The sequence below is a fragment of the Sphaerodactylus townsendi genome, linkage group LG02 (genome assembly GCF_021028975.2).
Source record: "Sphaerodactylus townsendi isolate TG3544 linkage group LG02, MPM_Stown_v2.3, whole genome shotgun sequence".
NCBI classification, from domain to species: domain Eukaryota; kingdom Metazoa; phylum Chordata; class Lepidosauria; order Squamata; family Sphaerodactylidae; genus Sphaerodactylus; species Sphaerodactylus townsendi.
In genome coordinates this window covers 70,330,749-70,346,298 of record NC_059426.1, presented here as the reverse complement: position 1 = coordinate 70,346,298, position 15,550 = coordinate 70,330,749, and the positions used below count along the sequence as shown (strand labels likewise).

The window sequence follows — 15,550 nt, the reverse complement described above, 5'->3', positions numbered from 1 at the left end:
TGCATTATTCTGCAAGTGCGGAATGAGCCTAAGTTAATTGGTGTTGGAAGACCAATTTCATTCCAATCTTTAACAATCTTGTACTTGATTATTATTCCTCTCTAGAGAACATACTGTATATACTCGAGTATAAGTTGACCCGAATATAAGTCGAGGCACCTAATTTTACCACAAAAAACAGGGAAACTTATTGACTCAAGTTTAAGTTTAGGTATTGGTAAATTTCAGCTACTGGTAAATTTCTAAAATAAAATAGATATCAATAAAATTCATGAAGGTATCTCACTGGTTGTAAGAAAAGTTGACTAAAAGCAATCTTCATGATCAGAGGACGAACAGGATGAAGGCAAGAAGGGAGACTGCCTGGCTGCTTCATGCCAAAGACTGTGAGGACCCACAAGGCTTCCCTCAAAAATGGCTTACTAGAATTTTAAAAATGTCATTAAGCAAGGCAGTTTTTAAAGGAAGTAGATACTGTTTGCTAGCACCACCTCATGAACAGTGTACTCTTTTATCCTTGCATGTTCAGGGACATATTTTATTCAAAGGTAAGATTTAGCCATTAGGAAGAGCTACAGTGTCTATTTGTCTCCTACCACACTTGTTAAATAGCACAGAGGGTATTTCTGTCCTTGGAACTGTAAGACCCTCTCTTTTCAGCTTTAATTTGTACTGCTTTACAGAGAGGAGTTTGCACAAAAACTCAGCTTGACCTGATTTACTAGTAACAAATCTTGACTTGCATTTTGCAGTCTTTAAATGCTACAAGTGCAATGGAATCTCTCTCCAAGAGGATGCCATGCCTGTCAGAACACAAATTTCAAGGGCACAGATTAATACCTAATACGGCATTCAGAGCCAATGGAGCAACTCTAATTGCAAAGACTGTGGCTTTATCAAAGCTGGAGGATTTACAAGCCTCACTTTACATAAAAACACAAAAGGGAATGGTGAATTTAATACTCAAAGTTGGATACAGGCAAAAGGCTTCTGCCACAGCTGGTGTGATCTCCTATCTACCATAATAATCTTGTAGGTAATGGACTATTTTTTTGCCATTTTAAAATTTGTGTTTACTTAAATAATTGCATCCCTTTTTGCCCTGACCTGAATGGCCAGGTTAGCCTCATCTCTCCTCTAGTCACAGAAGCTGAGCAGGGTCAGCCCTGGTTAGTACTTGAATGAGAGACAACCAAGGAAGTCCAGGGTTGCTACACAGAGGAAGGCAATGGCAAAACATCTCTGTGTCTTGTTTTGAAAATCCCACAGTGTTGCCATAAGTTAGCAGTGACTTGATAGAACTTTTCACTACCACATCCCACTTTTTTTCCTAAAAGAGCCCAACTAAGCAACATAAACTATGCTTTAGACTTGTCTGGGATTCAGTAGCTGACTCACCAAGGACATTGGCTGCAATCCATGGGATTGAGAGCCAAAGGGTCATACCTCTGGCCACACAAAGCTCTGGTATCTGGATGATACTCAAAAAGATGCTACAGCTGGCTAAGATGTTTTTCTCACTCTTTCCCCCTTTGATTTTGTGGATGTTTAGGAAAAAAAGAGAAATAAATGAATATATTTAAGTTAGCTCTGTTCTGAATACGAAAGCTGTCAAAAATGATCAATCACGTTGTAATCTATGAGTACTATAGCAACTGTAACAGCACTATGGAACATACCACTGTATGTGGAATGAATTGCTCTCAATATCATTTCGCATTTTAGCTTCTCTTCAAATATCTTATGAACACCACCATGATAAATCTCTCTGAAGAAATATGTTGGAAAAAAATATGCATTGTACTATAAATGCTTTGACATTTCTGTATTTTCCATGAGCAGCAATGTCTCAAGAGGAGAAGAGGACACAGAAACTGCAGAAACTGACCTTCCACTTCATTTTTTTTCTTGCTGGAGAGACAGGGAATGGTGGTACCCATGCATCTCCCTGTAATACATAGTTGTGATAGTATTCAAGTGGTAGATGATTGTATGATGTTCAGCATTGTCACAGAACATCATTTACAGCATCTGAATCTCTGCTAAGAAGAGATTGATGTGGGTTATAATGTTATTGTTTTTAATTCAATTTTTATAATTAGGGAGACTGCATTAAGCCCCAATTGTTTGAATAAATTGTGTAGTCTCTTCTGCGGAGTAATTCCTTACTTGTGCAGTAAGATTGATATAACTCCTTTACTTTAACATACTGAAGTCATCTACATGTGAACACTACCCATGATCAGACCCAGAGATAAAGGCTGCTTGGGGAGGACCCCCATATAGTTGTGTTTCTGGACAACTGTATATAATGGGATGGCCAGTTCTATACAAAAACCATTCATTTAGATATTTCCTTTAGTTGCAGAAAGAGTTCTTAGCTCCCCTTTTCTAAATCATACTCCATTGATATTACTAAAAAAACAAGCAGAAGTCCCCCCACCCCAATGTATTGTAGACTCCTGTTAATTCTGTCTGGTATGTCTGTGTGTCCCAACTAATGGTGATACTTGCTGCGTGACCACCTAAGATTGCATTTTGGAGGAAAGAAGCCAACGAAACCATAACAGATGGAGATTGCTGAGCAGGACTAAATGAAAGGTATATGTGCAAAGGCCTTTAAAATGATGGAGCAATCAATATGCTTAGTCTGATGTGGGATGTGGCAAAGTGGCACGATGACATTGTTCATTGTAGCTGATTCTTAGAGATTGCAGTGGCAGCATGAACAGCCATTCTCTGCTATCACTGCTTTGGCATTTGCAGGAGCATTTGGTACAGTCAGCTGTTTTCCAACATGAACACCCTGTATCAACTCTTCTACTAGAAATTCATTTGTGTGCTAAATGATGCATAAACTGAGCAATGACACAGTAAACACAGCACAACAAATAGGGATTCATTTCTCACTAGTACACACTGTAATACATTCTGAAAAGTTCTGTGCATGAATCCACTGCACTGATGTTCCTCTTGTGCTGCTTTGGATCTGCAAAGTATTTGTTTACTGGTATTTGAATTATACAAACTGAGAAATACTTTACAATTTTAACTTTCTCCTTTTTCTCAGAAAAAATGAGCTGAAAAAAAGTCCCACCCACCCCCAATTGCCTTAATTCAGCGGAAAAGAGGCATTATTTTTACCTGGAGTTCTGCAAATATCTGATAATTCAAAAGACAAATGAAATCAGATCTGGCTGCTGGAGCTGAAACATTGCTGCCACAAATAATTCCTTACTCCTATATCCACAAGAACAAGGAGGAGGAAAAATAGAGTTTAGAAAAGCTGGAGAAGCACCTGGGAATTTGGTGTCTCCAAAGGATCAGACTTAATTTGACATGTAAAGAGGTCAAAGTGGATTCTGATTCCTCTGCTTTTAAGATCTACTCTCTTGTCAAGACTTTGAAGTTTCTTGGGCATTGAAATACTCTGGGCTCAAGTGCAAGCATGGAGATATTTATTTCCAAACCTAATTGTATCAGATCAATATCTATATACAAGCCATTGCTCAAGCTGTGTCTACAACTCACTACACTGCATATAATGTATGCTGAGGAATATGGAAAATAATCTTTTGGTGTGGTTGCTTGCCCAAGGGAAACAGCTGCACCAGGCATGCAAATTTGAGTAAAAACTGCAGTGAATAAACTGCAGATTTCTGCTGTTGGGTTGTTGCCCTGACATGGATAACCCAGGCTAGTCCAATCTCATCAGATCTTGGAAGCTAATCAAGGTCAGCCATGGTTACTACTTTGATGGACTGCTATGCAGAGGTAAGCAATGGCAAGCCACATCTGCTCATCTCTTGCCTTTACAACCCCAGGAGTAGCCATCAAAACTTGACAGCAATTGGATGGTGTCACATGTCCCCGGGTGTACACCATCCAGTCGTGTGGGGGGGGGCAGTGGGTGCCAGTCAGGTCCTTGTGCCCGGCCTCTCCTGCAGTGTGGGGCCGGGTGGGCCTGAAGTCTGTGAGCGTGGTTCTGGTATGGGTGCCGCGTTGCAGGAGAGGCCAAGCTCAAGGACCTGGCTGGCGCCCGGCAGCTTCCTGCATGCCAGGGCGTGACTCGCCAGCTGAGCCACCTGCCACAACTGCAGGCCTCCTCCTCTCCTCAACCTCCCTGTCAAGCGTGGGGGCTGTCCTCGGGACTGACAGGGTGTCAGGCCTGTGCCTGTCAGTTGATGGGTGGTGGGCATTGCAAGGGGGAATTGTATTGCTCTGTATTGCTTTGTACTCTGAGGGTGATTAGCGCTCTCTTTCTCCTTTGGCAGGTGGCCTTGACAGCCCTGGAAGAACTGATCTTATCATGTGGGAAGTGTGAACTGTTCCCAGGCTTGTAGTGCTTTGTAGTGGGAATTGTAGGAGCCGTTTGGCTATGTGGGGGGGGGGGGAGGAGCTCAGCAGGGATATAAGCAGTAGATTTGAGTGGGAACCTCAAATTAGTCTTTGCTTCATATTGTCCTTTCATATAAAGACTTTAGGACAAATCTACAGTTTCTATTATTTCCGGACCCAAGATTTGACAATAAGACGAATCTCGCAGCAATGGCCTGTGCTAGGCTTCATGTCCAACATGGATGGAGCTACACCCATGGCAATGGGCAACCTGATCAAACTGCAGGCGATCCCAACCAGGGAACGGAGTAACCCTTGGAAGAAGAGGGTTCCCAGAGAGGAGAAGGGGCGGCCAGAGATCCAGACTAGGAGGCTACGAGAGGTCCAGACTAGGAGGACAAGGAGTTGGACACTCTTGCTCCTCACCTGCACAATCCATACCGGGGTTTTGGGTGTGGCATCTGAGAGGATGTGGGTATGGAATCACCATACCACCTATCCCCCCTTTTGCATGATTACAGGGGGGCCAAGCCAAAAGGGCAGCATGAGTCCACCTGGCTCACACACCCCATGGATCAGTACATCTACCCGGAATGGGACCTGGCAGCACAAGAATGGTGGAGAGCCCAGGTTCGGGTGGGAACATGGGCCCCCAATGAGGGGCGGATGCCTGGCAATGGAAGCAGGATAAGATGCAGCAGGAGTTGTACTTTTTATGGCAAAACATGAAACTCCTCTTGGCCCACACCGAGGTGGGAAAACTGACTCTAGTCACATTGCCTTGACTTAAATGCTATGCATTCTTTCCAGATCTTGCCTTTATAGAATACAAGTTATCAGCAACTGTTTGCACCTTTTTCTTTTTCTGTGGATTGCTATACATCTGTTACCGGACTAACCCATGGTGCATTGGGGGAATCCTGGTTTTAAGACAGCAGTGTCTCTACTCATCCTACCAACCCCTGGGGTGCCTAGCAGTGCAGTGCCAAAATGGGGGAGCCCATTCTCTCCATTGGCTAGCATACTCCCAAGGAGTACACTATTGTTTTAATTCCCCCATTTCAGACACTCCCTATCTTGGCCCATCAGGCTAATGCCTCAACTCATTAGATTAGTGACCCAACATTTAAGACTGAAGTCTGCCTCCTTTCTTTGTCTCCTCTTTGTTCTGGGAGATTAAGGGCCACTCTGCATAACCCTGAGAGTCTCCTTTTCCCTATAAGAAGCTCCCTCTCCCAGCACCCAGTGTCCAGTACTTCTGAGCTTGCCTTTGGTGTTCAGTTGCTGCTGCATGCCACCTGCTTTCTATTCTTTGGAACCCAGTTCAGATTGCTACCCTCTCATTCATGAACTCAAAGTCACTTCAGGATCTGGTACAGTATTATCTCCAAGAATCCCCCCAATTCCTCTACTATTTCCGACCTATCCGCTCAACACTGCTTATATTCTGGGTCCCAGTGTGTTCTGCTGCTTTGACTATTGTATGCTTGTGTACCCCTATTATCACTAAATAAATTTGTTAAAGTTTATTTTGCTCTCCTGAGGAATTTCTTGCACAAGTTGATCTTGATATACATATGCAACAAAGTCCCCGAGCTTGCCTGACCTTTTGCTAAGTCAAGAGTCTGCTCTTGCTAATTCCTCACTCTAAAAGGTAGACTCCCACCATTTAAGGAAACACTTCATCTCTCCAGGACTTAAGATGGACAAAAGGTAGTGGGGGTGGGGGTGAGGGGATAGATCTGACTGCTGCCCAGAAAAGAGGGCTTTTAGCTAATCCTCTCCCTCTTATGTGACAGTCACCTACCAAGTTAGCTTCATGGCTGAGAAGGAATCTCCCATTTTCGTCTGATCCCTCTAACCATAAAGCTACAATTGTCCCCCTTCCAATCTGTCCACTCTGTAGTTCTCAGCATAGAATTTTTTCTACCTTTTTCTAACCTGGTATACCTTTTCTGATACATTATATTTTATTATATGGACTGGAGGATTGATTAGTCCAGCCTCTCCCTGGATACTTAGTTTTATTTAGCTTAGTCCTCAGAACCTTGGTTAATATTCTTTTCAATTTTTTATGCAATGCCAAGAGGTGGGTGGGGGGAAATCTAGCATGATGGTTTGCAGGCAGACCTGGAGCTCTGGCCACAATGTCTAGTTACTGCTTCTTCCAGCAGAAGAAATCTCTTTGTTAGGTACCTGCTTACCCCATTCCTCCCAGTTAAATGCCTACTTATCCCATTCTTCCTCCTTGTCTGTTGCTTCTGACTCACTGTTAAGCTTCAGATAACTTCAGGGATATTCCCCACACATCCAACACAACCAATGTGCCACTTCTAATCAATCATTAATTTTTTTTAATTAAAAAAACCCGGAACCTTTGTAATGTTAAAGAAAAAGTATTTAACAGTAAATATTTGACTTGCTTTAAAATTTGGGATGAATTAAAAATCTTCATATATCGGAACACAGAACACTATCCTTCATGGGAATGAAACTTTTCCCTCTCTTTTTTGTGTTTTATATTACCAGGAAATAGCTGCATCATTTTTAATATATTACATTTTACATAGATTTCAACAGATGAGAACATTTTTGTACCATAATATAACAAAAGACATATACTGTATTTCTTTGCACAGTGCTTTAAATCTTTCATAATGTAGAGGGAATGTTACTGAGAAAAAACTTTCTTGCTGATAACTCTTTTGAAAGCTTCCTTCACATCTTTGTTCCTCAGGCTGTAGATTAGGGGATTCAGCATTGGGATCACAACGGTGTAGAACACAGAGGCCCATTTGTCCTGGTCTAATGAGTAGCTGGATGTTGGCCTCAAGTACATAAACATAACTGTCCCATAAAACAAAGTGACTCCTGTGAGATGGGAAGCACAGGTGGAGAAGGCTTTGTGTCTACCCTCAGCAGAACGAATCCTCAAGATGGCAACAAAAATGAAGAGGTAAGAGATCAGGATAATGAGGATGGTGCTGAACTCAATGAAGCCACAGAGGCTGAAGAGGAGGATCTCACTCACATAGGTGTCAGAGCAAGACAATGCTAGGAGTGGAGGGATCTCACAGAAGAAGTGGTTGATGATGTTGGAGTCACAGAAATTTAAGCTGAAAGTCAAGCTGGTATGGGATACCAAGCTTATAAGACCCATTACATAGGACCCAATCACCAGTACCAGACAGATTTGCTTTGACATGACTGTGGTATAATGGAGAGGACGACAGATGGCCACATAGCGATCATATGCCATGGCAGCTAAGACATAGCATTCAGCATCCACAAAGCCCACAAAAAATGCAAATTGTGTGGCACAGCTGGAGAAGGATATGACTTTGTGTTGATTCAGGAAGTCTGCCAGCATACGTGGGGCAATGGCGGTAGAGTACCCCAGATCCACTAATGAGAGGTGGCAAAGGAAAAAATACATGGGTGTGTGGAGTTGCTCATCAATGATGATCAGGAGAATCATGCCCACATTTCCCAACACATCTGCCAGGTAGATGAAGAAAAACACCACAAAGAGGGCAACTTCCAATTGTGGATTGTCTGTGAAGCCCAAGAAAATGAATTCTGTTACTGTGGTATGATTGGCCTTATCCATCCTTAGAGAAAAAGATTAAAAGGTGAAAGTACTGAGGTGTGACGAGAAACAAAAATCACCACTCAAGAGGTAATGCTTTGTAATGCAGAAGAGGACAAGGATAGGCTGCTCTGCTTGACAGACACAACAGTATTTATTCTTTTAATGTGTCCTCTTTTCACCAGAAATCTCCAGTCCACTGATTTATAATTAGATTGAAGCATAAACCATTGTATTCTGTGCTTGTTCCTAAAGAAAAGAAAGCAATTCTTATACTAAATGTGATGACTCTATAGAAAGTTAACAATTATTAAACTTATTTAAAGTAAATATACCTTGTAAGCATTTTATGCATTATTCTTACATGTCAACAAAGAATGGTTCATTAAAAAATACACAAAGGTGAGTCCTGCTTTCAGTGTCTACTACTTTCCTCGCTCTGCAATACTGTTTCATTTCTCACCAAAACTTGAAGATAATAATTCCTTCCCCATATATTTTGTCTGAATAGATTGTCACACTGCATTCTGGAAACAATTGGGGTTGGATGTGCAGGCAAAGAGACTAATATGCATTTGGAGCCCTGTGTAAACAACTTCCTACATGCTATACACTTTTCAGGTGCAACATGGACCAATTTGATTCAGATAGCAGTGTTAGCTCTGCTGATCCATCTAATCCTGCATACTGTATCACTCAGCAGCCAAACACTTGCCCTGAAAAGCCAACAAATAAGGGCATAGAAACTCTGTGATGACTCCCTGTGTTATTTACTCTACCAGTTGATAAAGAGATAATAAATATACTAATATAGGACTTCCCTGCTTTAGAATATATTAAACATTCGATGGTCATAGTTCCAAGAGTGCCCTTGGAAGAACACTGCTCTATAGCTTGTCAAAATGAAAAGAAATGCTTGCTTGATGTTCAAGGGGGAACTAGGCAGGTATTCTTAGGAAAGTAGGATGTCTTGTTTTAACTTTTTTTCATAGTTCACTTCTTGTTAAGAATATACTTTAATGCCTTGCATTCTTCTAGATTTCTGCAGAACAATCTCAGTGATCGTGACTTTCTAAAGTCTAGCTTCTTTGGAACTATTCTTACCTGAAAATTGTGGCTGAAATCTTAACTCCCTACTCTGGGTCTGTCAGATGCTTATCCTGTTGTTTGGAGAACTCACTTGACCTGTTTGGCATATCTGTGAGGTGATATTTATTCATCCAGTTCAGAGCCCCAGTGGACTGAGACAAGGTTTGCACTACTCACAGAAGAAATCTTTCCCAAAGGATTTCCAGTTCTAGTGTTCTGCCCTGTTTATCCTTACAGACTTAATTAAAGGTTTCTCTGAAGTCCTGTTTCTCCTGAAACTCCCTCCTCCCATTCGAGAACATTGCGTACTACTACCAGAAAGTCATCCATGGCACTGGCTCAATCCTCAAAAGAATGCCCAGTGATTATCCTTGCCAAATATACAGTCCTTCCTTAGAAAATGTTCTGTGTTTCTACTTGTGATTCAAAAGCACTCCATTCAAAGCCATTTACACCAGATTTCATTTGGTGTAAAACTGATACCACTTTCTATGTGTTGTCTTGGCATATCTGTATTACAAACAAATCAGTTTTATACAACCTTACTCCCTTCAACAATGCTTTGCAGCTATTTTGGTGACTGTGGTGTTAGATGGGATTAGGGCCACTGCATGGTACTATCTGTCTAGTACATTTTTTCCACTGTCAGATTGGACAGAGAGGATATGATTGGTCCAATGTCATCCAGTGAACTTCATGGCAGAGTGACAATTTGAACCCAGATCCTCTAGGTCATTATCCCACACTTTTAGTACTAGAAGCTTTGGCTGATAATTTCTATTTTCCACAACCAGGTCCCACCCCCCAATATCCAGGAATTTCCTGATGTGGAGTTGCCAACCCTAGAAAAAAGCCACACACCTTCCCACAGCCTTAGCCTCAACTGGCGCCATGCCCCCCTCATCTTATGGCAGGTAAAACAGCTGGAGATAAAGGAGGTACCACTGCATTATTCCTTGCTGGCTGCACTTTGCATGATCCAGAATGGCAAAGACAGGCACTGCCATTTTTCTCCTCTCCAGACACACTATGCCACAGATGACCCAGGTGAAGTCACATGCTGTTGGTCTTTTGCTCCTCCTCACCATCTTGGGAATGGTAGGTGGGGTCAGTGGAGAGGAATACAGGAAATAGAGTGGCCAAATCTGAATTAGACATTTCTGGAATTTTAGTGGTAGAGACTAGGGAGGCTAGAGTTTGGAGAGGGGAGGAAGCTCAGCCAGGATGCAATGCTATACAGTCTACTTTGTGAAGCTGCCATTTTCTGCAGGGGAATTGATGTCCGTAGTATGGAGATTAGCTATAATTCTGGGATTCCTATTTTGAGATTGACAATCTTATGCCATGCTCTTCCTTACGGGTTACATCAATCCCATACTGGCAGTCAAGGCCAGGTACTGCTGTCCCTATTCTCCGCATCAGTCGTATTGTGCCAGCACTCCTGCTTTTTCCTGGGAAAGGTGGGAATGGTAAGAGGAAACACTGACACTTCTGCCAGAGGATGAAGCTGGGCACTGCTGTGCCCATGCTCCTCTTAACTGGCCTCACAGTTGTAGGGATGGGAATGAAGTGCCACTGTGCAAAAAGAAGAGTTTGAATTTATACACTGCTTTTCTTAACCAAAAGGAGTCTCAAAGCAGCTTCCAAACTCCTTCCTGTCCTCTCCTCACAATAGGCACTTTGTGAGGTTGGTGGGGCTGAGAGAGTTCTGAAAGAACTGTGACTAACCCAAGGTCCCCTAGCAGACTTCATGTGTAGGAGTGAGGAAACAAATCTGGTTCACCAGATTAGAGTTCACTGCTCATGTGGAAGAGTGGAGAATCAAACTCGGTTTTCCACCACTCTTAGCCACTAAGCCACACTGTGCCTGTGCTCTTTATTGCTGGCCTGGGCACAATGGAGGACAATTAAGGTGCTGCATAGGACAAAGCTGGGTGCTGCTGTGCTCATGTTTCTTTTTGTAGGCCTGGGTAGGAAGCACAGGTGCAGTGTAGGAATGCCAGCCTCTAGGTGGGAACTGTGAATACCTCAGAATTACAACTCATCTTCAGACTATAGAAATCAGTTCTCCTGGAGAAAATGAATGCTCTGGAGGGTCGGCACCAGTGGTGTAGCTATAATGGGAACGTCTGGGTACATTTGTCCTGGGTGCTAACATTGTAGGTCACATGGGGGGCACAAGATGGCCCCCCACATAGCCACGCTCCCCTGCCAGGCCAGACACGAGTGCTTCAGATGCCCAGGCTGCACACAGCCCCACTAGCTCTGTGCGTTTAAAAAAAAGGTAATGAATTAATTTTTTTAAACAGCATATCCATGAGCCTTTGCATATTATTAATTTGCATGTTTAGCAAAGGCTCATGGGTATGCTGTTAAAAAATTAAAATTTATTTTTAGTTTTAGTTTTATATCCTGCCTATCCCAGAAGGGCTCAGGGCAGTAACAGCATGTTAAACCTACATTACAGTTAAAAATCAAAATTTTACAAATGCTCGCCATAACTTAAAAGATAGCCCAAAGGCAGGACCATGGGAAGGTGCTAACTGTCACTGCTGCCCCACCAAGTTCTGCTTACACCTTGGGGGGAGGGCAGGAGGGATCAGTCTAATGTACCCCCACCTGACCCTTGAAAGTGGTGTCTGAGTTATCTGCCCCCCTCTGTTTCCCCTTTATATGCTTTCTCCAAAATCCTGAAACAAAACAAATATGAAATATTTTGAAGTGCGCACCTTTAATGGTGGTATTATATGTTATCCTCCCCCCTGGAATTGATTTATGAATGTATTGGGTTTTGTAGAGGGTGGAATTGTTGTGTTTATCCTTAGGGTATTATAAATGGCACCATGATGTTGTGAGAATGTATGTATTGGTTTTATTGATTTTATTATTGAAATTGTTTCATTGTACACCGAGCCCATCCATGAAAGGATAGCCAAAAAACAAACAAATCATGTCTATTCCCATATCTGAAGCTATTGTAGTATATTATCCCTTCAAAGCACATGGAATCATTGCGGGAGACATTTTCCCATAGTTGTAACAGAGCCATATATATATAGTTGTAACAGAGCCAAATATATGGGTGTGTGTGTTTAATATATATATGGGGGGTGTTTAATGTATTTTGAGGGAAATTCACCTCACATAAGATAAATATCTGATATATGCTTAAATCTTAAAATGTAAGCAGAGACCTGTTAAGTACAATCAAAGCTCCTTGTAGTCTTAATGGAACAATGGCAAAACTGTGAAAACAAGTTTCCTATGCTGTTTTTCTCCAGAAGTACTTTCCCCCTGCAGCTAGTAGTTTCATTTAATTATGATGGCTAATACTAATCATATTTTTCCATACTTAAACCATATTTTTCCATGCTGAACACATAATAATGGTTCTTCATTAGCCATCTTATATTATTACATCATACACAATACATTTTCCCATTTAAAAGATTTATTGTCCTTAGAGAAGTGATGGCAAACCTTTTGGTCTCAGTGTCAAAAATTCAGAAAATGACTAACTTGACACTGCTTGTGTGTCAATTCCTCCCCCCACCCCAAAAAAACCAAAAAACAAACAAAAGAGAAACAATATTTTTCAGGAATCCCTATTCATTTATTTTTTTAAAATACAGTCCAATCATGTGTGGTGCTGTATATTATACAAAGAAACTTCAAATAATTACAAAAATGACTCAAACAGGGAGAATAGTTTCTGGATTTTGGTGAATGCTGATATGTCACTGAAAATGGTGTGGTGTGTCACCTTTGACCTTTGTCCATTACTATCTTAGAATGTAGAAAGAAAAACAAGTTTTAACAGAAGCAATGATCTGTGAGCCATTGTAGACAAGAGTTCGTTTTTGCACACCTATATCCACTAACATAGTTAAAACCAGATTATGCCCCCCCTTCCCCTTTCCCCCTCCCTATCCATCCTACCAGGGTGTGTGGGTCGTGACCAGATGATGGGACCCCTTCCCTCCCATATTATTTTGAAAACACAGTTTTGCTGATGACTCTTCGAAAAGCCTCCTTCACGTCTTTGTTTCTCAGACTGTAGATTAGGGGGTTCAGTGCAGGATTCACTAGTGTGTAGAACACAGAGGCCCATTTGTCCTGGTCTAATGAATAGCTGGAAGGTGGTCTCAGATACATAAACATGACTGTCCCATAAAAAAGTATGACTCCAGTCAGATGGGAAGCACAGGTGGAGAAGGCTTTGCGTCGACCCTCAGCAGAATGGATCCTCAAAATGGCAGCAAAGATGAAGAAGTAGGAGATCAGAATGACAGTGATGGTGCTGATCTCATTGACTCCACAGAAGAAAAAGAGGAGAATTTCACTGATAGAAGTGTCAGAGCAAGATAATGCTATAAGTGGAGGGATTTCACAGAAGAAATGGTTGATGATATTGGGGCCACAGAATTCTAAAGTGAAGGTGAGGCTAGTATGGGCTACCATACTCATCAGACCTGCGAAGTAACAAAAAATCCCCAGTACCACACATACTTTCTTTGACATGACTGTGGTATAATGGAGAGGACGGCATATCGCCGCATAACGATCATATGCCATGGCAGCTAATGTGTAACATTCAGCATCCACAAAGGCCACAAAAAACACAAATTGAAGAACACAGCTGGAGAAAGAGATGATCTTGGGATGGTGTAGGAAATCAGCCAACATACGAGGAGCTATGGCAGTGGAGTAACCCAGGTCCATTATAGAGAGGTGGCAGATAAAGATGTACATGGGAGTGTGGAGCTGTCCATCCAAGATTATCAGGAGGATCATACCCATGTTCCCTACTACATTTGCTAGGTAGATGAACAAGAACACCACAAAGAGGGCAAGCTCTAGTTGTGGATCATCTGTGAAGCCTACAAAAATGAACTTGGTAACTGTACTGTGATTACCCTCAGCCATCTCAGAGGTTATGGGGATGATAAAGAGTAGAAGGAAGGATGGGACGAATCTGGTTGGGAAAGCTTCACTTAGGAGTAAATATCCTGCAATCTTGAACAGAAAAAAGGAAAAATAATTAGCAGTGACAGACACAAATTAGGCATTCGTTCTATAGATGTGTCTATTATCAAAATACTATCAATTGATACATACTCAGAAAGAAGCACAATCGATTGCAATTTATTCTGTCAGAAGACAGAGAAGAAGGAAAATGTAGGCTGCCTGTTGGGTAGGAAGAGGAGGAGGAGGTAGGAAAAGAGGGAAAGCTTTCAGGAAAGGGAAAGAGGCAGTAATAGGGAAGGGGGAAAGGAGATGCCTCCTGCAAGTCCTGATCTTTCTTGATTATATATTACTAAATTGCATTTACCAACTTAGAGCCTGTTATAGGAATTTGTGACTAATTATTTAAGATTTGCAAAAGTAACCAAGCCACCTAAATTTCTAATTGCCATAAAATATTTTATGCTTATTTCCCAGTTTCATTGGGGTTTTTTGGATCATGCTTCATTTTATGAAATGGAACTTATTTAGAATCAGAGATGGATTCCGTACAGACCAAATATAATCAGCGTAGAATGTTATATAAATCATGTGGAGGGAGACTTTGCACAGGTTCTGTTCCCAAAATGAGTTTGGCCCGTTTTATTCCCCTCAACCTGGGATTTTCGGGTTGATCCTTTTTCACAATCCAGGGTTGGAGGTACTCTCACATGAACACAACAGGGAGGAGATGCTTTATTTTCCTCCCTTCCACCCATTTACTTTAGGTTCTATGCCATCCACTGTCAGGGAGAATCCACACACCATTCTGTGCAGGTCACCAACTATATTGGGGGCAGATTCTATGAGCACCTGACAGCGTACAAAGTCCTGCAAATACCTTTTCTCCCTGTAGCAGCAAGTATGATTAATCTATAGCAACATGATATAGCAGGAATCTTCATTTTCTGCCCTGGATTTGTCAGATGTTTAGTCCATTCTGTGATGAATCTTAAATGGTTGCTTGGAATGTCAGATGAAGTAATATTTATTTACTGGGCTTAAATTCCCAACTGAGAGATACAAGGATTGCCTGATTCACAGAGGACTAATAACAAGTAAAACATCTTCTCCAAAGAGTTTCTACCCTTTTCTCCCTCCCTCCATTCAGGGCTACACAAAGACAATTAGAAGATGTTCAAACAAGTAACGAAACAATTTTGTAGCCATTTTTATATGCTAGAGTAAACTACACAATAATACAAACAATCTTTATTAGGCATAAAAATAAAGATGAATATAGAGATAAATGGATATTAAAAACAAGATCAAGTTCTCTTCTGTTGTTCTTCAGTACATGTATCAATCACTTGCAGAAGAAATTTTGCAGTCTTTTCCAGTATCTCTGGGTTTTTTACTGTTTAGAAGTAGGGCAATTCCTGAATTGGCTGAGCAAATTAATGCTTTATTAAATGTAGCCTGTGGTAACAAATATCTGATGCTTGCATATTTAGTGCAGAAGATCATATGAGTAAGAGTCTCTTCTTGATTTAAACAGTATGAACAGAATCTTTCACTGAATGGTATAGA

At 41.5% G+C, this 15,550-nt stretch overlaps 2 protein-coding genes across 2 annotated transcripts; both read right to left on the bottom strand.

The window, feature by feature from the left end:
- Positions 1 to 7,009: 7,009 nt before the first annotated feature.
- On the bottom strand, positions 7,010 to 7,948 carry LOC125427094 (olfactory receptor 1019). The gene has a single exon (XM_048486128.1). The coding sequence runs from the start codon at positions 7,946 to 7,948 to the stop codon at positions 7,010 to 7,012; it is 939 nt and encodes a 312-aa protein (XP_048342085.1).
- A 5,055-nt stretch (positions 7,949 to 13,003) lies between these two features.
- On the bottom strand, positions 13,004 to 14,939 carry LOC125427324 (olfactory receptor 1019-like). Its single transcript, XM_048486581.1, has 2 exons — positions 14,862 to 14,939; positions 13,004 to 14,032 (listed from the first exon to the last, which is right to left on the bottom strand). The coding sequence occupies exon 2, from the start codon at positions 13,940 to 13,942 to the stop codon at positions 13,004 to 13,006; it is 939 nt and encodes a 312-aa protein (XP_048342538.1). The 5' UTR covers positions 13,943 to 14,032; positions 14,862 to 14,939.
- Positions 14,940 to 15,550: the final 611 nt, after the last annotated feature.